The sequence below is a fragment of the Crocuta crocuta genome, unplaced genomic scaffold (assembly GCF_008692635.1).
Source record: "Crocuta crocuta isolate KB4526 unplaced genomic scaffold, BGI_CrCroc_1.0 scaffold363, whole genome shotgun sequence".
Taxonomy (NCBI): domain Eukaryota; kingdom Metazoa; phylum Chordata; class Mammalia; order Carnivora; family Hyaenidae; genus Crocuta; species Crocuta crocuta.
This window is the reverse complement of record NW_027531626.1, coordinates 749,717-777,160: the sequence shown is the minus strand read 5'-3', so window position 1 is coordinate 777,160 and position 27,444 is coordinate 749,717. Positions and strand designations below refer to the sequence as shown.

Here is a 27,444-nt window from a genome sequence, read left to right as displayed (position 1 = left end):
ATAAACACCAATTTTGTTCTTTCAATAAAGTAACTGAGGCAATGTTGTTTTTGTTAAAAGACAATAACTCTTATTGAATTAAACCTAAATGTTCTGAAATATAAACTATTTGATACAAAGAATATGAAGAAATAATCTGACAAAGGAAATTTTAAAGTGAAAAAGCATATCTGCTAACAGTGTAACATTAGCTCCTCACTGATCAATTTTTAAGAATAAAGGTATAAATCACAGTACACTGATTGCTAATCCCCAAATGAAAATAGCAATTATAAACAGTGTAATTATCTGCCTTTCTAAAATTGGAAAACAATTAAATAATACAGGAAATGACTCTGATTGTATTATCCACAATTTACTGAAGCCACACACTAATACTAGAAGTAATCCCTCTCTACAGGTAGTGACGGCTGCACCTATCTGTGAAGATGCCAAAACTCATCCAAAGTACACTTTAAGTGGGTAAACTGTACAGTAAAAGTGAATTATCTGCAGAAAAACTGTTATGAAAAACGTTTCAGTTAAGTACTTATCCACATACCATTTCCACTTTTTCCTCCTGGGGTATTTATTTTTTCAATTGCTTTGTAATACTACTTTGTATATGAGGAAAAGAAAAAAATGAGTTTTATAAACATTTTCCCTAACATGTCGTTTTAGTTTTCAAATATATAAAAACATAGACATAAATGCAACTTATACAGCTTCTTTCGTCTTGGGGCCAGCAAAAGAAACGAAGCTTAAGCTTATCTTCCCTCTTCCACTAAAATTCTGAATAGCTTCCATTTCTACACTTAAGTATTTGAAACATTAGAATTTATACTCATATAAATGTAGCCAGTTATCCAAGTATTTCCATTTGTATTATTTTATAAACTCATATAATGAAGTACTGCAGACAGTATTTTATTCTTCCAAACCTTTCTCATACAAAAGAAATAGAATAGAGTACAAACTACCTCAATAAAAACCCCAGTAACTTATTTTGTGGATATCAACCAATTCTAAAATTTATATAGAAAGGCAAAATACTCAAAATAGCCAATACAATACTTAAAAAGAAGGACTGCTAAAACCAGACTTTAAGACTCACTACAAAGTTACAATAATCAAAATAATGTAGTATTGGCAAAAGAACAAATAGATCAATGGAACAAAAATTTTAACAAAACTCTGTACATGAAGATTTATAGCAGCTTTATTCATAATTGCCGAAACCTGGAAACAACCAACATGTCTTTCAAAAGGTGAACCTATTAGTTAACTGTTGAATAGCCAAGCTTTCAAGCCACAAAATGACATGGAGGAAAGTCAAATACATATTGCTCAATGAAAGCCAATTATACAGTATATATATATATTCCAACTATGTGACATTTTGAAAAAGGAAAAACTGGAGCCTGTAAAAAAGATCAGTGGTTACCAGAGGTTTTGAGGGGTGAGAAAGAGGTTGGGATGAATAGGGGGAACACAGAGAGTTTCTTAGGGAAGTGAATGGAATCTGTTTAGTGTGACACAATAATGGTGGAATGCAGGACACTATGCATTTGTCAAAATTCACAGAATTGTACAACAGAGAGTGAACACTAATGTAAACTACTGACTTTAAAAATAATGTATCATTATTATTCCATCAACTATAACATGTACCACACTAATGCAAGATACAAGTAACAGGATACTAAGTAGAAGAGAGAGGGAGTACATGAGAACTCTGTATTATGCTCAATATCATGTAAAGCTACAACTGCTTTAAAAAATTAAGTGTATATATATATATACACATACTTAATATATATATACACTTTATATACATATATATACTTTATACACACACACACACACACACACATTTAAGGTTTTTAAGTAATCTCTTAAAAAGCTCCAACTCACAACCCCAAAATCAAGACCTGCACACTCTNAAGTGAATGGAATCTGTTTAGTGTGACACAATAATGGTGGAATGCAGGACACTATGCATTTGTCAAAATTCACAGAATTGTACAACAGAGAGTGAACACTAATGTAAACTACTGACTTTAAAAATAATGTATCATTATTATTCCATCAACTATAACATGTACCACACTAATGCAAGATACAAGTAACAGGATACTAAGTAGAAGAGAGAGGGAGTACATGAGAACTCTGTATTATGCTCAATATCATGTAAAGCTACAACTGCTTTAAAAAATTAAGTGCATATATATATATATACATACTTAATATATATATATACTTTATATACATATATATACTTTATACACACACACACACATATTTGGTTTATTTATTTTGAGAGAGAGCGCATGCATATGAGGGGGTAGAGCAGAGAAAGAGGGAAAAAGAGAATCCCAAGCTGGCTCCGTGCTGTCAGTGTCAAGTCTGACACGGGGCTCAAACTCATGAACCATGAGATCAAGACCTGAACTGAAATCCAGAGCTGGTCACTTAACGAACTGAGCCACCCAGGTATACCCCAAAATAAATTAGTTTAAAAAACTAAACTACATAAAATTAAAGTTATTTTATACAAGAATATAACCTAAGAAACAATGGGTTTTTTTTTTTAATTATTAAATGGTTATAAGTTATCAAAGAAAGACAGGAAAAACCACAAAATAAAAAGCTACCTGTCCTTCTAAGAATAATGCCAAGGACAGACTAGCATGCTAAAACTCAATAAAGAGGAGTCAGGGAAAAAATATATGACAAATTTGCAATTACATGTATGATGTTAATTTTTTAAAAAATTTAAAAATAAATGGGAATAGAGAAAATAAAACCCCTCTTTTAAGTAATGAAACATGGTATTTCCTTTTATTCAAATGGCATTTATTGCATTCAATTAAGTTAGCAGTGAGAAAGGCCAACTGGGAATCTGAAATGATTCATAAAATTATGAAAATAAAACACATTCTCTTCAAATGAAGAACAGAAGCAAAAGCTGTGGAGACAAGGTAATAAGCAATGGACAATGAAATTGAGACTAGTCTGAACACCGTGAGACATAAAACCTAGGGTCTGATTTACAAAGAGCTTTAAATTTCATGACTGTATTATTTCTTATGTGTTTTGCTCTTAAAATGTCAAGTTTTTGTATGCCTGTGTTCTTCCTGCTAACAGTTACATAAACAAGTACATTAATTTTAATGTCAAATTCTAATAGATATTAACATATCTGGCAATCTGCACTTATGTCTGGAACCTAGAACATTGTTATAATATCTAATTTTGTATTAATCTGTGTTTTTTAAAAAAAGATTTATTTCTGAATATGGCCAGAGAGGAGAAAACCAAGGAAAAGCTAATTTATGTTCCTGTTTTTTTGATATATACTTTTAAACATGGGTTGGTGGTCAAAGAACAAAAGGAGTCAATAAATCTAACAAACTCTTAATGAAAACCTTCTTGTTAAAATATAAAACAAGGAGCGCCTGCGTGGCTCAGTCCGTTAAGCGTTTAACTTTGGCTCAGGTCATGATCTCACAGTTCATTGGTTCAAGCCCCTCGTCAGGCTCTGTGCTGACAGCTCAGAGCCTGGAGCCTGCTTCGGATTCTCTGTCTCCCTCTCTCTCTGACCCTTCCCTGCTCATGTGGTCTGTCTCTCTCTCTCTCAAATAAATAAAACATTAAAAAAATTAAAAACAAAACAAAGCAGGGCACTTGGATGGTTCAGTTGGTTAAGCATCCGATTTCGGCTCTGGTCATGATCTCATGGTTTAAGAATGCCAGCACTGCATCAGGTGAGCCCAGACTCCACTCCAGGCTCCATACTCTCTCTCCCTCTCTCTCTGAACCTCATGGGATTCTCTCTCTCCCTACCTCTCTGCCTCCTGCTCTCTTGCGTGCTTTCTCGCTCAAAAAATAAATGAATTAAAAAATAAAATAAAAGAATTTTAAATTGCTTTAAAAAACACAAAACAAATTGCTTTTGGTGTCTCCCTCTCTTTCTGACTCTCCCCTGCTCATACTCTGTGTGTGTGTGTCTCTCTCTCTCAAAAATAAACATGAAAAAAATGGAAAAAAGAAAAAAGTATCTTGTTTTTTTTTCGATGAATCATCAGCACATGTTGATTTTACTCTCTGATGAATTTCAGTAAAAACAAAAACAAAATAGGAGACACTCACCTAAAGTGTGCAAGAGTTTCAATTTAATCAAATAAAATAGTATGTTTACAAAATATTAAGTGAACTGAAAAATAATGTGAAAACTAAATAAATTCATTATTCAAATGTTTGATTTTATTTAACATTTAATTTTTAATGTTTATTTATTTTTGAGAGTGCAAGCTGGAGAGGGGCAAAGAGAGAGAAGCAGACAGAGAACCTGAACCACTCTCTGTGCTGACAGCAGACAGCCCAGTGAGGGGCTCAAACTCATGAACCATGAAATCATGACCTGAGGCAAAGTCTGATGCTCAACTGAATGAGCCACCACGTGACCCTCAAATATTTAATTTTTAATTAAGGAATTTATTCACTTACTTTGTCTAACTTGAAACATAAAATCATTCTATATTTCATGGAAATACCATATGGAAAGAAAGTAACCAGATATCTTTAAATTATTTCTCTGTAAATTATAAATCCTTTCAGTAATTAAATACTAAAATTTAATCTATAGTTATTTGCAAATAATAACTCTACAAAGTAATGTGGGTAATGTTCCTATCTTAAAAGATAATCACATAACAAATACATTATATCTGATAAACTAATTTATTTAAAAGACCACTGATTTTTTTAGTAGTGATCTGATAATTTGACTTTTATAGTTAAAATCCTTCCTAACTAAAACTGGATTTTCTCCTCTAAAAGATCAAGTTGTATAATTATACTTGAACAAAACATAGTTAAAAACAAATGCTGAGGAGCGCCTGAGTGGCTCAGTGAGTTAGGCATCTGACTTTGGCTCAAGTCATGATCTCGTGGTTCATTTGTTCGAGCCCCGTACCAGGCTCTGTGCTGACAGCTCAGAGCCTGGAGCCTATTTTGATTTATGTGTCTCCCTCTCTCTCTGCCTCTCTGCCATTCGTGCTCTGTCTCTCAGAAATAAATAAATGTTAAAACAAAGCAAAACGCTAAAGTAAACACTGGGTAGAGTAAGATAAAGAATTTTTTCACCCATGATAATCTTATATTCTATGAAAATGTAACTCAATAAATTAACCAAAAACTATTTTCTGATATTATTGCATTTTTAAAAACAAAATATGCCTCTGCAATTAAGATGCTTGCAAATGAGGGGAGACTGGGTGGCTCTGCAATTAAGATGCTTGCAAATGAGGGGAGACTGGGTAGATTAAGTGTCCAACCCTTGATTTCAGCTCAGATCATCATCTCAAAGTTTGTGAGACTGAGCTCCGAGATGGGCTCTGTGCTGACAGCACGGGAACGTGCTTGGAATTCTCTCTCTCTTTCTCTTTTCCCTGCTCTTGCACACACATGCTCTCTCTCTCTGTCTCTCTCTCTCAAAATGAATAAACTTTAAAAAAAATTTTTTTAAAGGTAGTTGCAAATGAAATTACTAAAAGGATATTTTAAGTGAGCACACAGCGTGAAGACTATTTGTCCCCTAACAAACTATTAGAAGGTGTTTTACTGAATAGCTATAAATTTGATATAACAAGCACTATCATATACGTATTATATCAGAAACACCAATGAGTTTCATACAAACACTTTGACAAAAACAACTTTTGCATATAATTCATATGCAATATTTCATCTCCCATGCAATTTTCCAATTAATTTATTGAATTCAGACTCCTCAACCGAAGCTTAGGCAACAAATTGTTTTGGGGATTCATGTCAACCTTAGATATGCCGAATGCTGGCTTAAGCTGGCAGTAAAGCCAGCCAGTAGACAAAAAGAATGAAACACAGAGAAACCCACATCAAAGTATCAAAGATTTTTGCGGGAAGATCAAAGTACGTATGTTTCTTATACAAGTCAGGAAGGGCTCTATCCAGCTCGAAGGGCATTCTACTGGGGAGATATGTATATATATGATATATTTTACAGTTTCTCAATGTAAACCCAATTAACTGATTGTTTTAGCCAATTCCTTTTTTTGTGGCATCTTTAAAAAAAAGTATTCTAAACTTGTCATATAAACATTTAGTTTATGTAATATTTAAATTATGTAATGGCAATACAGAGGCATAAATAAATTTGGAAACAAGCACAACTAACTTTTAACAGGTTTACAATTTAATTACTGAGAAGAGAAAAATACATACATAACTCAAGTTGTTTATAGAAGAACTGGAGAGTTTGGTTTAATTTGGCAAGTTGGTTAGGTGGATTTTCATTAGGAAAGGTTATACTATAATAGGTCTACAATGTGACAAGTGAAAATCTTAGCATTAGGTACACTGGCAACTAACAAGAAGGAAGGATAACTTTACTTTGGTTGATCAAGTAAGGTATCCTTGCACTGTTGCAGGTATTTTATCTTTATAAACCTGTATAACTCAAATCAGTTGGAAATCCATTTGAAGTTTAATTAAAGCAACCTCTACTCCCTCTTTAAATTACCAGTATAATTATTTAACAGATAGAGTGATGTATTCTACACCAAAGATATTTCCATATAGGATGCCTTTGACAAAGATAAGGATTCCAGATACAAGGAACTAACATTTGTTGATGAACACCTTTTGCAAGACACCTTGAGTGGACACTAATATGATCAAAATTTTGGCATTCTATACTCCTTTACCAAGAATGAAATGGTAGAAGGGTGCTGGAGTAGCTCATTTAGTTAAATGTCTGATTTTGGCTCAGGTCATGATCTCGCTGTTTGCGTGTTTGAGGCCCTGCACTGGGATCTGAGCTGACAGCTCAGACCCTGGAGCCTGCTTCGGATTCTATGTCTCTCTCTCTCTCTCTCTCTCTCTCTCTCTCTGCCCCTCCCCTGCTTGCGTGTACGTTCTGTCTCTCAAATAAACATCAAAAAAATTTAAAAAAAAACCTAAATGGTAGACAGATCCTGATAGTATCGTGTTTTTGTAGAAAATAAATACANAGATTCTGCCTCTCTCGCGCTCTCTCTCTCTGCCCCTCCCCTGCTTGCCTTTTCGTTCTGTCTCTCAAATAAACATCAAAAAAATTTAAAAAAAAAACCTAAATGGTAGACAGATCCTGATAGTATCGTGTTTTTGTAGAAAATAAATACACTAAATATAGACAAGCATTCCAAATTTCATTCTGTACCCCACAGCTAATTTTCAAGAAAACCAGGGCCATATTTGGGATTAAAAACCAAATGGCATGCAATTCTACATAGCAGAATTATCTTTTAAAATGTTTACCTTTTTCTGAAATATTGTTTACTAAAATAGTGCAAAGAAATGGCATGCACAACACAGCTCAAAAGAATTAAGTAAATCATTACCAAGAAAACTGTAAGTAAGGCTATAAAGTTAAGTATTATGGGTCATAATGGCTCAATAATTTCTACTTATTTCTTGCCAGGCAATTTGTATCAACAAAATAACTTTTTGTAAATGATAAAACTGCATACTTTCTATTGATAAACCATTATNCTGTCAGCACAGAGCCCCACGCGGGGCTCGAATCCACGAACCGCTAGATCATGACCTAAGTGAAAGTCGGACGCTTAACCGACTAAGCCACCCAGGCGCCCCATTAATAACTTGGGGTTTTAAAGAATGTGGTCATAACTGAATTAAGACATTTGCCATAACAACAAAGTTAACTTTATTCTGAAATCGTGTTCTCATGAAATTAAGCTTAAGTCCTGACTTTCTGAGAAATACAACAGAAGATAAGATACAATAAGAACTATAAACACATAAATCCAGTGTGAGGAAAATCGGATGGTGTAACACAGCTTGCATTAATGGGTTTTGTCCCACTATAGGTAGTTATGGAACTGGCAAACCAATACTGTCAAAATGAGAAAATTTCCTATTAATATATACCATTACTTAGCTAAGACAAACAGCCAAACAGATAGATATCTTATAATGTTTCCAACAAAATCTCTCATTTCTACCTTCTTCTAACCTATCATGTTTATTCATTTTTCTTTTCCATACTGAAAAATCCATTTACACCTTTCCTTCAAATTTGAAAATTTGTGATTTTAATAATGGCCATATTACTGCTAAACATTTAAACCTGGGCAACTGAATAAATGTCTCTGGATTTCATTTTTTCTCATTTGTCCCTTCCTAATCTGTAAATTGGCAGGGACTGAACAGGATAACTCAAATTTCCCTTTGTGAAATTATATTTACCTCCATGCTATGAAACCAGCACTAAAATGGTAGAGATTTTATGACACTGATAAAGGAGTTTTTCTTTTTTTTTTTCTTTATTTTTTTTGCAGAGAGAGAAAGAGAGTATGAGTAGGGAAGAGGGGTGGTGGGAGGTGAACAGAGTGGGAGAGAGAAGGAGGGAGGGAGGGGGGAGAGAGAGAGAGAAAGAAAGAAAGAGAGACAGACAGACAGACAGAGAATCTTAGACTGGCTCAATGCTCAGTGTGGAGCCTGTTGTAGGGCTAGATCCCAAGACCCTGGGATCACGACCCAAGCTAAAATTAAGAGTCAGATGCATAACCAACTGAGCCACCCAGGGATTCCTGATAAAGGCTTTTTTAAAAAAATTTTTTAATGTTTTATTTATTTTTGAGAGAGAGAGAGAGAGGGGCAGCGTGAGCAGGGGAGGGTCAGAGAGAGAGGGAGACAAAGAATTCGAAGCAAACTCCAGGTTCTGAGCTAGCGGTAAGCACAGAGCCGGATACGGGGCTCGAACCCACGAACTGTGAGATCATGACCTGAGCTGAAGTCGGACTCTTAATCGACTGAGCCACCCAGGCACCCCCTTGATAAAGGCTTTTAACATGTTCTATTACATTAGTGGTAAGTAAGTTTATGTGCTCAGTGATGTTGTTTTCTGAAAACAGGAGAATGTCATTTTCAAAACGGTACCAAGATGAAGTGAGGGTGAGGTACCCTAAAGTAACATTCTACATTCATACATTTTTTTTTAACCAAATATTGCTAGCAATGAAACAGGATCTCCATCTACTGGCCAGTAGGGTAACTGCATGCTTACTGAATAGCCTTTAAACAGTGGCTTGAAGAAAAAAAATCTTGTTTACAAGGCAGCTTTCAAACTAACATAGCTATAACAAATAGAAGTCAGAATGTTACCAGAGAAAAGTTAAAATGAACACATTCTTTATGCAAGGATTTTCCTATCCACCTACTTTCTCTAATGGTTTTTACCATTCCTTTGAAAACTGATACTGGAGTTAAAACATAAAATTCACTTATTTGTTTCAATTATCCATCTTGAAGCTCTGGCTTCAAATTTACTGTTTTATATTATTTTCCAACAACTCTCTTAATTACAGACTAAGCTTAATGAATTAAATTCTTTCAAGACAAATTTAAAAATATATACACAATACTGTTTGATACATAAAGCTGGCCAACACAGTTATATTACTGGGTTAATCTAATGTACAAAAGCAAGTGAGAACACTAACAGATTTCTTTATTTTAGTTAGTATAAAAAGAACTATTATTAAGCTTCAAATGTACATATCTATTTTAAGTAACTGGAACCACCCCATAACATTTGACAAATCTGATAAATTTAGCCTAAATATATGAAGACTTACACTGCTGTTGTGATGCCACCAAACCAAACACTTCAAAAATTTTTCCATTGTTTGATTTATAAACGGGTCTCTACATTTTCTTCCCCACTCATTTTCAGGCCAAGAGAGAAAGGCCAATATATGAGAAGTGTATAGTAAGGAAACTACTATTAGGTTATTAAAACTTCCTGCTAGCGGTGCCTGGGTGGCTCAGTTGCTTAACCGTCTAACTTCAGCTCAGGTAATGATCTCATGGTTTCTGACTTTGAGCCCTGCATCAAGCTCTGCACTGACAGCCTGGAGCCTGCTTTGGATTTTCTGTCTTCTTCTCCCTCTCCATCTTTTTCTCTCTCTCTTTCTCCCCCTCCCTCACTTGCATGCACACATGTGCATGTGCTCTCTCTCTCTCAAAAATAAAGTACTAAAAATACACATTCATAAGTCCATCTAGTAATTTTTAAATTTTACAAATTAATATAAAAATAACATACTGGATAAATAATACAGAGACATTTTATGCTACAAGTTAAAGTGTTTGAGAAATCACTTATTGTAAGTATAACAGATGTAATGACTAAATAATCAGGACCTATCTCTGGGGAATGGGGTCAGTGTCTCAGGTATAGTACTGTTAGAAGGTTAGTAATGGAAAAAAGTTGTCCTTTTCTCCCAAGGAATCAGTATGCACTCTTTATGCTGGTAATAATTTTACAACTGACAGTACTCTCTTTTCACCTCTGATGCAAAGATGTTCACAGCTAAAAATGAAAATCAATTATTATATGCAAGTGCTATTTACCAGTATGGCTAGCATAGTGTTAATCACTTAAAATTTTTGGCCAATTTTTAGACTTCCACCAAAATAAAACAGAGTTATAGTTAAACTGCTACATAACAAGCCTTCTAATATGAGAACTTGAAGGCATTATTAAAAGATACAAAGAGTAGACTCTGTTATTCATATCAACCTTTAACATTAAATAATTAAGAAGAAAAGTTCAAGGATTTCAAGTATCTAACATGTATATTAGGAGCCAGAAAAGGACAAAAAGGAGGTTGTAAAGGGGGGTAGGGTAAGAAACTACATTTGATAGTTAATGGCAGGCCAATGAAAAGTAGGGCATAAACTACTGTATGTTTCTGTATTTTCTTTTTTTTTTAATTTTTATAGTTTTTAAACTTATTTTTGAGACAGAGAGACAGAGCATAAGCAGAGGAGGGGCAGAGAGAGAGGGAGACACAGAACCTGAAACAGACTCCTGGCTCTGAGCTAGCTGTCAGCACAGAACCTGACACGGGGCTCGAACCCATGAACCACGAGATCATGACCTAAGCCGAAGTTGGATACTTAACCAACTGAGCCACCCAGGCGCCCCTGTATGTTTCTATATTTTCTTATCTTGCTGACCTATCATTTCAAAACATGTAACAGAAAGGAAATGTGTACTACTTTACCACAGTTCTCAAGAGAGCCTATTGCATTATGCTTGTGTTTTTGTATATTATCTGCTAACGATGTAAGCAAACCATCCCTTAAACATAATGTCTCAAATGAAATTATTAGCACTTCTCCCAGAAATACCAACTTGCCAGATAGTCCATGAAATAAATGGCCTGCACTCTATAAAAATGGTCAGTATTATGAAAGACAAAGAAAAGCTGGGAACTGTTTCAGATTAAGGAAGACAGATTATGATTCTAGACTGGATTTTTTTTACTCTACCCCACCCCCCAAACTTGCCAATATTCCTTTTTTTTAAAATTTTTTTTATTTTTAAGAAAGAGAGCAAGAGCATGTAAGCAGGGGAGGAATAGAGAGAGGAAGAAAGAGAATCCTAAGCAGGGTCCACGCTGCCAGTACAGAGTCCAACGTGGGGCTTGAACCGTGAGATTGTGACTGAAGCAAAATCAAGAGTCTGATGCTTAAATGACTGAGCCACCCAGGCATCCCACCAAAAATAATATTCTTTGGCAAATGACAAAACTGGAAATTGGACTAGGTAATCTGTTCAGATTTTAAAATGCTACTTAAAAACTAATATTTAGGGGCACCTGGGTGGCTGAGTCGGTTAAGTGTCCGACTTTCACTTAGGTCATGATCTCGCGGTTCGTAGGTTCGATCCCCGCGTCGGGTTCTGTGCTGACTGCCAGCTCAGAGCCTGGAGCCTGTTTCAGAGTCTGTGACTCCCTCTCTCTCTGACCCTCCCCTGCTCATGCTGTCTCTCTCTCTCTCTCTCTCCTAGAAATAAATAAAACATTAAAAAAAAACACTAATATTTAACCAAAATTGATGATTATATAAGTAACATATTTACTAATATAATACTAAGGTATTTTCTTCCTGAAAACCATCTCATATTTAGAATATTCTAAATGAGCATACTTTTCTCACAATCTAAAGATCAGACACAGATGAATGAAGATCTCTGGAAACGGTATCAAATAAAAAAATATAAAAGATAAAGATCAGAATATATCCCAAAATCAACAACAATTTTCTCTGATCATTTAAAACATCACTTAAGAGGTGTGCTACCAAATTATCCGATCTCCTTAACTAAGTCACTTTACATCAATCAATTTATGTTAAAGTACTATTTCAAAATAATTTTTAACCACATTCAAATATAGATGTACCAATTCCAATTATACCACTGGACAAGGTGCCAGGTTCAAGCACATAATTCTACACCTACGGCTAAAAAATATCATTTTATAGAGAAATAGTCACAAAGGAAAGGTCAAATTCTAATCTGTCACATTAAATTTCTAAAATAATTCCAAGATACAGTAAATAAGTCTCCTTAATTCCATATGGTTAGCAAAATCAGTTTATTTATTGACACACATATACTTACCAGAAAGTACACCTTACATGAATACATTACTTTAAACAGTAAAAGTAGGTAATAATGGATTTCCTTTTTGACTCCAATCCATAAACATAAAAGTTCAGTGTTACACAAGGACTGAATTATAGAACACGAAAAATTTTAAATTTTCTGAAAAGATATACATTTTAAAATGAAAGGGGGCGCCTGGGTGGCTGAGTCGGTTAAGCGTCCGACTTTCGCTTAGGTCATGATCTCGCGGTTCGTGGGTTCGAGCCCCGTGTCGGGCTCTGTGCTGACTGCCAGCTCAGAGCCTGGAGCCTACTTCAGAGTCTGTGACTCCCTCTCTCTCTGACCCTCCCCTGCTCACGCTGTCTCTCTCTCTCCTAGAAATAAATAAAACATTAAAAAAAATTTTTTTTAAGTGAAAGAACTAATTAAATAATATTTTAATGTGGAAAGAGATAAAGAAAACCTTATCCCACTCTACTCACTTTTCTACACAATCCGATGTTAAATTTCAGCACTGATATCTAAAATAGTTTAATGCTTATACCTCTAAACATTTTAATAAAAAAAATACACTGCGTATCTGACATCTACTTTTAAAAAAAAAGACCAATTTGATGTATCAAACAGGTGAATGTAAAAGAAAGATTAATCTACATAATGTATCATCTCAATATTTTTATGAAGTTTAAGGCAGATTAGAGAACTGTATGCTTAGAAACCCAATAATGTCCACAGTGGTAGAAAATAGGGGCAGTTACCCCTTTTCAAATACAAGTAGCTTTTCCATCTTCAACAGTGCATTATACTACTACCAAGCACCAAACGGAGTTCAAGATTTTTTACCATCACTTTCCTTACCTATTCTTCCTTAATAATCTAATTAGACACATAAATGTCTATTTTCATAAGAATATGACTAAAAAAAGGCATAGATAAGAAGAACAGATAGTAGAAAACAAAAACAAAAACCTAAAAGTTCCTCGTGAAAGGGAAGTGATTTTAATTACTTGTTTTTCTTGGCACTATCTGTAAACAGAACATAATCTTCTATTATTATTTAGGAAAAGAATACATTTCTCAGAAGATATTTTCACCACCAGGGTAAAAATAAACTAATTTCAAAGATCAGTTGCGTATTGGCAAAGTAAATACCTGTTGTTCTTTTATTATTGCATTTATAAAAATTAGTCTTATTATCAAGTACCTATGGACTATAATAATTTCTATGTCTTGAAATTACCATCATCTGAAATTTTACAGTGTTTGAGAAAAACACTAAAATCATTAAAATGAGTAGAAGTTCAATCAACCATATTTAGCTCAGAATATTGTCATGAAACTACTAGCCTTTGCCTATTATTTTCAGTTATACATTATTTTTAAAAAAGTACATTCACAGGTTAAAACAAAGGGATAATGAAAACTTTCATTTTGTGTTTCAGGACAGATGACAAGACAGGTTGCCCAGTTAGGAGCTCCTAAAAACAACTAAGTGTTTTCAGAATAATTTCTAAGAAATAGATCTGTTAATCTCATTCCTAAAGATACTGGGAAAGGATAAAACCAATACTTCAAGTGAACCTTATTATTTTAATAGACAATAAAGTAAACAAAGGCCTAATGACAACATGATTTACCTGAATCATTTCGTAGATAAGATGACATAGCTGGGATGAGGCAAGACTGACTGAGAAGCTCCAGAAGTACAGAAGGAAGGGCATTGCTGTTCTGTGCTCTACTCTCATGAGATGACTGAGCTTCCCCGTTGACTGCACCACTCACAGGATTTATGTAACTTGCAAGAACCTAAAAATAAAAATTAGTGGGTTTAAATTGGATTTTAGCTTCACATTCTTTAAATTTTTTATGTTTTATTTTATATTTGAGAGAGAGAGACAGAGAGACAGAGCACACGCAGGGGAGGGGCAGAAAGTTGGAGACAGAATCTAAAGCAGCCTCCAGACTCCGAGCTGCCAACACAGAGCCAGATATGTGACTCAAACTCACCAACTGGGAGATCATGACCTGAGCTGAAGCCGGATGCCCAACCAACTGAGCCACCCAGACACCCCTAGCTTCATATACTTTAAAAGCCCACATATTGTTAGATATTTAATCTAATTTCCAAGAGTTTATATTTTCAAGTCAGTCAATGCCTATGTTTCGAAAACAAGACTTGTTTCCCTCAGACTTTCAAAAGAGAAAAGTGTTTTGCAAGATGTTACACTGTATATAACTAAACATACCGGAAAAAAATTCACCTAAGATCACAAACTTAAAAACTTAGCCACAATTCTCGTATTATTTACACTACTGAATAGATTCAGTTTACAGTTTGACAGTGATCTTAGAATTTTAAATGAGCCTATCATTCTAGAATTACAGAAAATAATGCTTATAGACTTGACTCATTTTAGTCAATTAGTTGATGCAGGGACTAAAGCTATAATTTAAGCACCTGCCCTTCTCATTGGTACTGTGGGACCTTCTATAGTGGTTCAACTTGTCTGATTCTAGAAACGTCATAAAACAACACAAGGAACAAAGATAGATAGATATAAATAAATAGAAATAAGTAAATAAATAAATAAAATATTTTCAAAAAAAAGAGTCCAGATACAGCATTTTAGATGTGATGATGAGAAGAAGGTAAATATGGTATATTTTCCAGTTATTGGATAATTTCGTCCTTGTCACTTGCCTCTCAGTGAAGAAACTAATTGAGAGGGAAGAAACCTAGACTTATAAGTAGGGAAGAACAATCTTTGTCAGTGGTATTTCAATGTACTAACAGCAAGGAGCATTATAGATTTTTAAACAGTAGCTGAGAATGAGTTGGATAATCATCAATACAAATATAAAAAATAATTTAACTATTATCAATGACAATATCAACTCTGTAAATATACCTGCAGAAGACAGGTAACATGTTCCTCTTCCAGCCTCTGTTTAGTTAAGGCTTGTTCCACGTCCCATCCAGAAGCCGTAGAACCTGTTCCAAAGCCAGTCCCCTTTGCCCAATACAGCTGTTGTTCTTCTGTTGATGTAGGGTTATGAGAACTTGATACCTGTGGCTTGTAACAAAAAATGAAAATTTCTTACTATTTGATTTTACTTATCCTCAAAAATATTTTTGAGTACAAACATAAATAATTTAGCTTCTATAGAGAAAAGTTGAGTCTCCTTAAAAAATTAAACAAAGGATTATATGACCCAGCAATTCCATTCCTAGGTATACGACCAAAGAAATAAAAACTGACACTCAAAGGCATACAGGACTATGAGTTTTCAGGGCAAGACTATTCCTAACAGCCAACAAGTCAAAACAGCACAAATGACCACTGATGGATGAATGCATAAATAATTGTGATATTTACATACAATAAAATTAATTCAGTCATAAGAAGTAATTAAGTACTGATATATGTTACTTTGTGGATGAACCTCAAAAACATGCTAAGTCAAAGATGACAGACACAAAAAGTAACATACTGTACAATTCCACTTATATGAAATACCCAGAGTAGGTAAATACAGAGAGCCGGAACACATGGTAGTTGCCAGGGGTTAAGGGCAGGGGGGAATGGAGAACAAACGCTTACCCTTAAGTATATATCAATAAAGGGGCGCCTGGGTGGTTCAGCTGGTTAAGGGTCCAACTTTGGCTCAGGTCACAATCTCACGGTTTCTAAGTTCAAGCCCTGCGTCGGGCTCTGTGCTAACAGCTTAGAGCTTGGAGCCTGCTTCAGATTCCGTGTCTCCCTCTCTCTGTGTCCCTTCCCTACTCATGCTCTGTCTCTTTCTCTCTCAAAAATAAACGCTAAAAAATTTTTTAAGCAAAAACATATAAAAATTTAAAAATATTTATTAGTAAAACATGGGGTAAAGACTTGTAGTCATTGACAAAAAATTAGAGCAAACAGTGAAAGGGACAGAAATATGAGCCAGATCCCTTAGGATGAACCTAGTTAAAGCACATCTTCAATTCTTTAATAGTATCATATGTCTTTAATCACAGGAAGTAAGATTCCTTCTACTTTTAGAAGGAATAATTTTCAATTTCTTTCTTGAGAATGTGATATGTAGAAAAAATTTCTTAGAAATAGGGAACATATTAAAAAAGTGAATAGTATAGAGACAAAAAATGACTTACAACCATTGGTTTTATTAACATAACCTCAAACTCTGTAAAGGTCAATTCTTTATTATTATTCTTGCGGAATGTAAAATTATTTATATAACAAGAATCCTCTTTTTTTTTTTTTTTAATTTTTTAATGTTTATTTATTCTTGAGAAGCAGAGACAGACAGAGCACAAGCAAAGGAGGGGCAGAGAGAAAGGCAGACACAGAATCCAAAGCAGGATCCAGACTCTGAGCAAGCTGTCAGCACAGAGCCAGAACCCACAGACCGTGAGATCATGACCTGAGCTGAAGTTGGACACTCAATCAACTGAGCCACCCAGGCGCCCCACAAGAATCCTCTTTTTAAAGAATTTTCATTAAATATAACATACTACACACCTTCAAAACATATGAAATTAAGTATTAGTTTCAAGGGTAATTTAAAATTAATACCAATGCCTTTCAATTCTTTTAATGAGAATATTCTAAAGAGGAATATTATATACAATGAAACTTTATACAAATTGATCTGTAAAACAGTTTTATGGATCTATGACTTCAAATGTCATTTTTAGCATTTTTATAAGATAAACTGTATANTAATTTGACAATAAACTATTTGTAAAAAAAAAAAAAAAAAGATTTAATATACAAATAAAAAAAAGACAGACTGTTAAAATGAATAATTTCATTGCCATATAAAAAGTACGTATGGAATAATTAACATTATTGATAAAGAGTGATTTTTAAAACTTTGTAAATATAAAGCATAACATACACAGGATTAAAAAAAGACGAGTTTAATGAACTGCAAAAACCTATTTAACCATGCAGGCCAAGAACTACATCACTGCACATAAGAAATTGCCATAATTCCATCTTTTATTTCTCAAACCTTCAATTTCTCCACAAAGTTAATTATAAAACCTCAATTTTTATACTCATGCTTTCTTACTCTTTTACCACCAAAGCATGAAACTCCAGCCACTATAGTTTCATTTTGTCTAATTTATGAACATTCTATCAATGGAATCATGCTGTATAAATTCCACCATGTGTGTGGCATTTTAGTTGTGCTTGTGAAATTTATCACTGCTGTTATGTGTAGTTGGCTGTAGGTGTTTATTTACATTCCATTATACTATCCCGTTATATAGGAGACTACAATTTGCTGATCTTTTACCGTCTCCTCATTACTGTATCCATTTTAGTCAAATTATGACAAATGATGATGGGACAGTATTTGGCATTGTGGTTTTTGAAATTTTACACTTTCGGATTGGTTTGGAGTCTTAGTGTATTAAAGGTGTTCATTTGTGCTTTTCTGATAAAGAAATAGATCACCTTTTCCCATTCACTGGACATTTAGATAGCCCCTCTTATGAAGTGCCCATTCTAGTTTTTCCTCTATTTTTCTATGAGATTTTCTGCTTTTTCCTTTTGAAATTTTTGAAGCTCTCCAATTATGCTGAAGATAAGTTCTTTATCAGATACACCCAAATACAGCCTCCCATTCTATGTTTTCCTTTTTCACTATCTTAATAGTTTTTGAGGAAAAAAGTTCTTAATTTTAACATAGTTGTTTTCCAATGTTTTTCCCCTTAAGGGACAGTGCTTTTTAAAAATTCTTTTCAATAAACCTTTGTGTACTTTAAGATCATAAAAGTATGCATATATTTTTTCCATAAAAGAGTACTGTTATATTTTGTGTGTTACATACATTTATATGTATCATCCAGTTAGAATTAATTTTTGCATACAGAGTCCATTACTGTTTAAAGCTTCATTTTAGTTCCACAAAAATAGCTGACTCCCCCATCATTTATTGATAAGATCATACTCACCCCATTATGTTGTGCAGTTATTATTGTCATACCAGGTAATCATATATACAAGGGTTTAAGTCCATTGTTTGCTGGGCTTCTATCTCTCCTTGTACTAATAACACAAACTATTAACAAATTTTGATATATGATAGTATAAGCCTATAAGATATGTTGTTCTTTGAAACTGCCTTGGCTATTTTTGAGCCTCTGCCTTTCCCAAAAACATGTCAGAATTGCCTTGTCAGTTTCCTCCAAATTACATCCAGAATTTCATCAAACATACAGATCAACTTGAAAAGAAATATTATTGGGGCGCAATTGGTTAAGCATCCAACTCTGGATCTCACTCAGGTCATGATCGCGTAGTTCATGAGATCTAGCCCCATGTCGGGCTCTGCACTGATGGCGTACAGCCTGCTTGGGATTCTGACTCTTCTGTTTGTCCCTCCTCTGTTTGTGCACTCTCTCCCTCTCTCAATAAGTAATAAAACTTAAAAAATAGGAGAAATATTCTCAAACTGTTATATTTTCTGTGCCCATGGAAATAAACACGAGCACACCTCAGATTATAAAGTCTAGTGTTTAAAAAATTTCACATATTTCATGTGTAAATGTCTTGCACATATTTTTTTCAGGTTCATTCACAGATACTTTCTCTTTTTGGTATTTCTAAAAAATAGCTTGAAAAAGCTTATTTTATGCTTCTTGATGGAATACAGAAGGATCTTATTTTGAAATACTGAACCTGGATACTGTACCCTCATTAAACTTATACCGTTAAGTATTTAAAAAATTTCCAAAAACATAATCAAATCATCTTGAAATAATCAGGTTTTTTTCTTTCTTTCTCTTTTTCCCTTGTTTTACTATCTAGCTAGAGGCAACAATTCAATAGTATGATTCTAAGGTTTGAGAAAGAAAATGAAGAGAGATCATAGTATAAATTCAGCACATCCTGGTAAATGGGAAAGCTTCCTTAAGATTTTAAATCTTTGTTTTTCAAGCAGATGGGTTAACCTATGGTTCCTTAAAGCACCCAATAAAGAAGAAAACACTTAGTTCATAGTTTCTCTTTCTTTTTTTTTAATTTTTAATTTTTATTTTTTTCATAGTTTCTCTTTCAAATATTGTTTAAGAACCAAAAAAGATGTACAGGAGTCTCTGAAATATTATTTCAGAAAAAACCCTACTCTGAACTCCATGAATTTAACTGGCTTTTCTCATAACGTAAGTAAAACTCAACCTACCTCTGCTTGATTGAGACTAGAGTTGGGAACTCGTGGGGCATGGTGGCTCAGGGCAGAGAGGCAGACAAGGATGAGGTGCAGTGCTCCAATTTCCAATGCCATCCGCCTTAGAAGCACACCATCATCAGTGGTCAAGGGTGTAGTGCTGAACAAGCTACGAAGGACATGGAAAGGAAGAGTTGGAAGCACATTGGCTGATGGAGACTGCAGAATATGACCTAGATTAAAAAAGAAAACTCAAAATTAAAAATATTTAAGAACACAATAAGGAACAATATTCAGGGTCACAAATTAACAGTGATAATGTAACAGAAAATTATATCATTAATTTATTAAAAAACAATCCAAAGACCACAGAATATCTTAAAATTTAATAAGTGTCTAGAAAACTCTTTAAGACATTCATGTATGTAGACAAATAAAAACCAAGATATATTCAAAGAATAATTAATAATCATAGCCTATGTCAAGATTGTTATAACCCAGAACTAAAACCTAACAACTAAAATAGAAGCATTAGAAGTTCCTTACAACAGTATATAAGTAACCTGATTGCCCTGGAAGTAGTTTCAAACAAGAACAGATAATGAAAGAGTGAAACTATTTTACTTGGTTTGTATGTAATACAGTTTTCTACTATGTCTAGCTAGAATGTTAAATGAAAAAAAGAAAGAAAGAAAGAAAGAAAGAAAAAGAAAACAAAACCACTGCTGTATGAATAGTGGAAGAGAACCACTTCAGAAACAGGTATCAGAATTATACTTTTTAAAAAACATTCACTGTACGTTCACACACACAAAAAATCTGAAATGGCATTAATGGTAATTTTCTGCTTAGAGTTACACCTATTATCCTATAATAGACTCCCATAATACAGTGGTTCGTCCCTCTCTATCTACTTAAATCAAAAAATCAGATCAAACAGGGGCGCCTGGGTGGTTCAGTCAGTTAGGGACCCAACTTCAGCTCAGGTCACAATCTCACGGTGTTTGTGAGACCCCCACCAGGCTTGCTGCTATCAGCACAGAGCCCGCTTCAGATCCTCTGTGCCCCTCTCTGCCCCTCCCCAACTCGCCCATGGGTGCACGTATAAGCATGCTCATTCTCACTCTCTTTCTCTCAAAGAAACACTTAAAAAAAAAAAAAAATCAGTTCAAGTAATTAGAAATTCCTGATCTAATGAAATAGGTATATAATTTACATATGAAACCAAACAGATAGGACTACTCAGTATGTAGAAGCTGTAATTTAAGAAATTATTACAAGAGGGGCGCCTGGGTGGCTCAGTCGGTTAAGCGTCCGACTTTGGCTCAGGTCATGATCTCACGGTTTGTGGGTTCAAGCCCCGCGTCGGGCTCTGTGCTGACAGCCAGCTCACAGCCTGGAGCCTGTTTCAGATTCTGTGTCTCCCTCTCTCTCTGACCCTCCCCTGCTCACACTGTCTCTCTCTCAGAAAAAAATAAAATATTAAAAAAAAAAGGAAGTTATTACAAGAATATTCAAAATAATATCATCATTTTCAAAGACAGATTTATTGACTGGTTGATAGAGACAGATGTGTGCGGGCAGAAGGGCAGAGAGAGGGGTAGAAAGAGGGTCCCACACAGGACCCACACGGTCATCCCAGAGCCTGACACAGAGCTCAAACCCACAGACTGCGAGGTCATGATCTGGGCAGAAATCAAGAGTCGGACACTTGACTGACGCCCCAATCATATCACCATTTTTGAAGAATTCCATCAAATAAGAAATTACGTTGAAAAGTATGTGCTTTATTTGGTAAAGTATGTACTCTGAACATTCAATAGTTTCAAATTCATACAGTTTTTATTAAATATACTTTGTGGTACGGATTTAATATTCTTTCTAACTAATATGTAACAGAATTCACCTCCAATAGAAACCATGTGATTTTAAAATAAAGAGCAATTAGGGACGCCTGGATGTTTCAGTTGGTTAAGTGTCCAACTTCGGCTCAGGTCATGATCATGGTTCACAAGTTGAAGCCCGGCGTCCTGCTCTCTGCTAATGGCTCACAGCCTGGAGCCTGTTTTGGATTCTGTCTCCCTCCCTCTCTGCCCTTTCCCCATTTGCTCTCTTTTTTTATTCCCCCTCTCTCTCAAGAAAGTAAACATTAAAAATTTTTTTTAAATAAAGAACAATTATTAATTTTCAAATGGAATGGTCATTAACTGAAGAATCACAGTTGTAAACTTAGAAAATCTACTTGTTAGGCTATCCTAAATTATGATTTTTCTTTAATGTTTCCTTATATTAAATAAAACTGTCAGCCTAATGCAAACAATCACCACAGCTTTCTATTATTATTCTGTAATATTATTATAATTATCACGTAATGTTTATTTTCCACATTCTGTTCTCTTTAGTCTAAATATTGGTTCCTGATTCAGTTTCGTAAAAAAAATCATATCATGACTTGGTTTATGTATTTTAATAAATCTTCACTACTAATCCAGAATAAAATCTGAAGCCAAAAAAAATTTTTTTAAGGTTTATTCATTTTTGAGAGAGGGAGAGGGACGGAGAGGGACTGAGTGTGAGCAGGAAAGGGGCAGAGAGAGGGGGAGACACAGAATCCAAAGCAGACTCCAGGCTCTGAGCTGTCAGCACAGAGCCTGATGCTGGGCTTGAATCCATGAACCCCAAGATCATGACCCAAGCTGAAGTCAGATGCTTAACCAACTGAGCTACCCAGGCGCCCCAAAATCTCAAGTTCTTAATAAGACTTTCCATGATGTTATCAGTAATAATAGCTTTTCAAATGAACACTCAGTGTTGCTTTTAATGCAAATTTTCATCAGCTAAATTATCCTCTCCAACATAATCTGAACACAGAAATGCTGCTCAAATCATCTTTCTAGCTCATTTTGGCCTAAATAGAGTCTATCCTTCAATGCCCTACTAAAAACTAATACGCCACTTTTTCACATAGCTGGGTAGTAAGGAAACAGTCTCATACCTGTAAGCCTACACAAGACTGTAACTCTGGCAAAGCGTTTGTAACCTAAGTCTACACTTATATGCGCTTCTTATTGCTATTACTGGAGAATAGGAGAACATTAGGTCTCAATACCTGCTTCATCTTTAAATGCTTCCAATGATGCCCAACAGTTTATAAACAGCAAATATATTTTGAATGAATAAAGAAATAAAAATAAAGATTCTTTAGGACTTATTATGTGTATCGTTACAATGAAACAACCAATAACAAATCGTCGAGGAGCTTCACCATGAATAAACAATAAATAACAGGCAATGATCTGAATAACTTTTATGCAACCTACCTTTGTTAAATTTCATTAATTTAACACTTCTTTAGAATTAACACTTTAGAATTTAACAATTTTAAACACTTACTTCCTTCTCCATCATCTGTCACTCCCAATACCAGTCGAAGAAGGCACTGGGCATGTTTTCTCTCTTTCAGTAGCACTTCAGCATAGCCCGGAAGACGAAGAAATAATCCAAAAGCAGCCAAAGAATGGGCAGGTATGGGAGACATGGTCTGCACTGCTGACTTGATAGGTGGAGGTTCAGCCGCAATGGTTTCTGGTGCTTCATAAACTAATTCCCCGGATTGTTCAATGGTCACCCATTCAAACTGATCACTATCTTTTGGTTTTTCCTGAGTGGTGGAAGTTACAACTGGAGCACTTACCTAAAGAAAAAGGAATTTTTTGTTTGGTTATTTGTGTGTTTTAACATCAGGTTCAAATTAAAGACTTGACTTTAAATGTTCTCTATAAAATATAGAAATAAAATATAGGAATAAAAGGATCAATAAAGGGACATGTTTTTTAAAAAAGTTTCTAAATATCAGGAATTAAATGATATCAGGAGTATAATGGTATCTGCAAAATATCTTTATTTTTTTTATAATGTTTTATTTATCTCTAGGAGAGAGAGAGAGAGAGACAGCGTGAGCAGGGGAGGGTCAGAGAGAGAGGGAGTCACAGACTGAAACAGGCTCCAGGCTCTGAGCTGGCAGTCAGCAAAGAGCCCGACGCGGGGCTCGAACCCACGAACCGCGAGATCATGGCCTAAGCAAAAGTCGGACGCTTAACTGACTAAGCCACCCAGGCGCCCCAAAATATCTTTACTTTAAACTTAGTAAAGTCACTATTTTATTTTTTGTAATTAGTTAAGAATATGCCAACAGAGTCTTTGAGGCTACATAAATATTTTGTTACTTTCTCACCAAACTTCAAAAAATCTGCATTTTTAAAATTCTTGCCTGAAATATAATTACTACAGTGGTTGCCAAGTTGGTGACTTTCTATCATTCTTTCTACATTTACTAGTTGGCCAGAACTCTAGTAAAAGCATTCCCGCCTTTTCCACCTATTTATTCATTCATTAATCTATACCAGAATGGAACTAGGGTCTTTGCAGATGTAGTCATGTTAAGATGACATCATACTGGATCAGAGTGGACCCTAAATCAATGACACTTATCCTTATAAGGAGAGGGAGACACAGAGACACACAGATACACAAGAGGGCCATGTGAAAATGTAGGCAGAAACTGGGAGTGATGCAGCTACAAGCCAACGAATGCCAAGGGCCAGCAAGCCCCAGAGGCTAAGAAGAGACAAGGATGGATCCTTCCCCAGACCTAGCACAGGGACCATGGATCTGGTGACAACTTAGTTTCAGACTTACAGATTCCTACAATGTAAAAGAATAAATTTCTGTTGTTTTAGGCCATCCAGTTCGTGGTACTTTGTTACAAGAGCTCTAGGAAACTAATACATATACTAAGTACATGCAATTACAGAGAATAATCCCCCTACTTCATTCAATAAACATGCAGTACTTTGTATTTACAACTTTCTATGTGCCACACTCCTCCTCATTAATAGAAAAGCATGGAAAGCACATCAATAAGCTCATCAGTAACAGCAACATTAACTGTAAAGAGGTTAAAGCAGTTATGTTTTTAAAACTACCGTAAATGGAAATGGTACCTAAAACAGGAAAAAAGTTAAGCAAAAAGACAATGTATTTGGGTAGCAGTATACACTACTACCTTATGCTCCCATTTCCAGTAATATCTATAGTTAATATCATGCCTAAAGCAGCACAGAAATAAAAATATTACAGTGTGATGACCATAAAATCAAGGAAAATGCTGTAATGTAATGAGTCTGGCAAATGTACTCGGTCTTCAGCATTTCTTCAGTCCCAACAAATTCTCACAAAGCTCTGTACAAATCCTGTACAAATTTAAAGGATGCTCAACCACTGTAAGGGAAAGGGTACTCCCCAAAAGTTATTACAAGTAAGTATTTTTAAAAAGCAAAAAAATAACAAAGGGCTTTGCCATGGAATTGTTTATTCACTTAGAAATCTTATCTTACTTGCTGAATTACTTCTGGATACAGCATGGGTAGTCTTTCTGCAATAAGAGCCAGTCCACCCATTCCTGCAAAAACTTGTAATGGTGACTGGATGGGACAAGTTTCAAGTAAAGATTCATCCAATACTCCATCCATACATTCATCACTTGGAGTGAGAGGCTCATCTTCTGGACAGCTACCAAGTAAGTCTCCATGATCTAGAATAAATTACAATTAACAGGTAAAAACAAAAAGGTCTGTGTTTATAATAATCTTTCATTTACAAGGTAGATATTATTGTCACCTCTCTACTCAACAAAAGAGCATCAGTAGGTTATTCAGAAAAAGCTTTAAGGCTGGACACTATGGTAATCTTTAAATGACTTCTGACGCTGCCTTTTATAGTCTTGCTACTCAAAGTAGGGTCACTGGAATGTAAGTACTGGCACCATCTAAGAACTTTTGGAATGTAGAATCTTGGGTCCCACCCTGGACCTACTGAGTAAGAATCTGCATTTTAACAATGTTCTGCAGGTAACTTATAAGCATATTGAAGTTTGAGAAGTACTGTCCTTTAGGGCATATTGTAAGACATATTCTATGTAAAAATAACTCAGTCTCCAGATTCAAAGCAAATAATAATATATGAATCAAGTTCTGAAGTATCCAATTAGGAAAAACTGATTACTAACACAGGCTTCTCATATTGAAAACTAAAGATTATATCCTACTGGTTAACTCTGAATCACTCACAAAGGAAAACCAAAAGGTTAGTATGTTTACAAATGACCAGATGCTATAAACACTAAAAAGAACCCCAAATAATCTGCTGAAAACTGAGCAAAGGCAATATTCCAAGATTTACTAAAGAATGCAAAATGCTACAGGCACCTGGGTGGCTCAGTAGGTTTCACAGTTAACTCCTGATTTTGGCTCAGGTCATGATTTCATGGTTTCTGGGTCCAAGCTCCTGCTGTTAGGGCAGAGCCTGCTTGGGATTCTCTCTCTCCCTCTCTCTCTGCCCAACCCCCACCCCACTGGTGCTCTTTCTCTCTCCAAATAAAATGCTTAAAAAAAAAAAAAGAATCCAAGATGCAAATTAATAAACCAAAGCATATGTGCTCATAAAGTAAGTGATGCTATAAGAAAAATTAAGATTTCCAGTGAAAATAAGAACAAGTTTTTATATTTACAAATTAATTCAGTCATAAAGAATAAGACCTCTTGACAGAATAAAAACAAAGGTAAATTAAGTCATCAGCAACAGAAGTCCCTACTTCCTCAGATTACAGACTATATTTTTAAAGGATCACCATATACATACCTTTTTCAGGATGTAACCTTTTGAAAGAATCTGTTTTTGACAGACTTGGGTCTGTGATAACTCTAGATCCCAATTTAACAGTCAGATCTATTGAGCGGTAACCTTGAGGAAGTTTTCGGTCATACAGGAGAGTTAAAAGTTGGGCAAGTGTCATTTCAGCTGGCAATGGTTGGCCTAAAAATGACATAACTAAGTTAAACCTGGAATCCAAGGGGGAAATATTTACTTGGTTTAAGTCAATTAGTGTTTTACTGAACTACATGTAAAGCATCTGATTCTGACACCAACTTAAAAACAATTTAAAATCAGCACATGAAAAGTTTATAGAAATCTATTTCTGACACATATGAACAATAATAATGTCTGTAGAAAGTGTTAGTCACAAACCAAATCCCACCAAGAGCTTCTGAGCCATAGCAAGAAACAAAGAAACAGACATTCTTAGACATCTGGGGTAGGCAAAATCTCTTCCCTACAAGGCCAGAATATAAATATTTTAATCTATGAAGACCATACAGTCTCTGCTACCACTACGAACTCTACCACTGTGGCATGAAAACAGCTATGGGCAATGCACAAATAAATAGGCACAGCCATTATTTCAATAAAACTTTTTTATGTCCAGTCTACTGGCCATAGTTTGTTGATCTCTGCAATAAATCGGTAACATAAAACTAAAAAGGAAAACCCATGTAAGTTAGTTGACAATTTTTGAGATTAAAGCACAAAAATGGAGATAAATTGGGTATCGCCTTGACCAATAAAGTATATTAATCAAAGATTATGTTTTAGCCAGGGAGAAAATACTGCTTAACTCTCAGTGGTACACCAATGACTTCCATTACCATAACTACTCTTCAAAATCTGCCTCATGCCCCTTCCTAACTTTATATGACCTCTTTAAGGCATTAGCTTTACTGATATTATAGCACATTGATAGCAAAATTTAAGAAGCTAGTGAAGTGTAAATACGCAACATTATCATGTTAAAAAGAATATATGTAAAAGGTTACCTCTTCTTTTCTTCTCATTTTTCTTAGAGGGAGCTGTAGGGATAAAGTCTCACTAACTCATGTATC

General features: G+C 34.9%; 1 protein-coding gene across 5 annotated transcripts in view; it reads right to left on the bottom strand.

The window, feature by feature from the left end:
- Positions 1–27,444, bottom strand: part of BIRC6 (baculoviral IAP repeat containing 6) — a 222,709-nt gene that overhangs the window by 46,657 nt on the left and 148,608 nt on the right. For all 5 annotated transcript variants that reach the window (XR_013337241.1, XM_077772791.1, XM_077772792.1 and 2 more), the window contains exons 60-65: positions 26,366–26,539; positions 25,063–25,259; positions 23,060–23,360; positions 19,682–19,899; positions 15,394–15,558; positions 14,122–14,290 (exon numbers count right to left, since the gene is read on the bottom strand). Coding sequence is in view for 4 of the 5 variants with exons in the window: in XM_077772791.1 (XP_077628917.1) it covers positions 14,122–14,290; positions 15,394–15,558; positions 19,682–19,899; positions 23,060–23,360; positions 25,063–25,259; positions 26,366–26,539 (1,224 nt within the window). In the remaining variant the exon portion in view is untranslated. The remainder of the gene's footprint in view (positions 1–14,121; positions 14,291–15,393; positions 15,559–19,681; positions 19,900–23,059; positions 23,361–25,062; positions 25,260–26,365; positions 26,540–27,444) is intronic.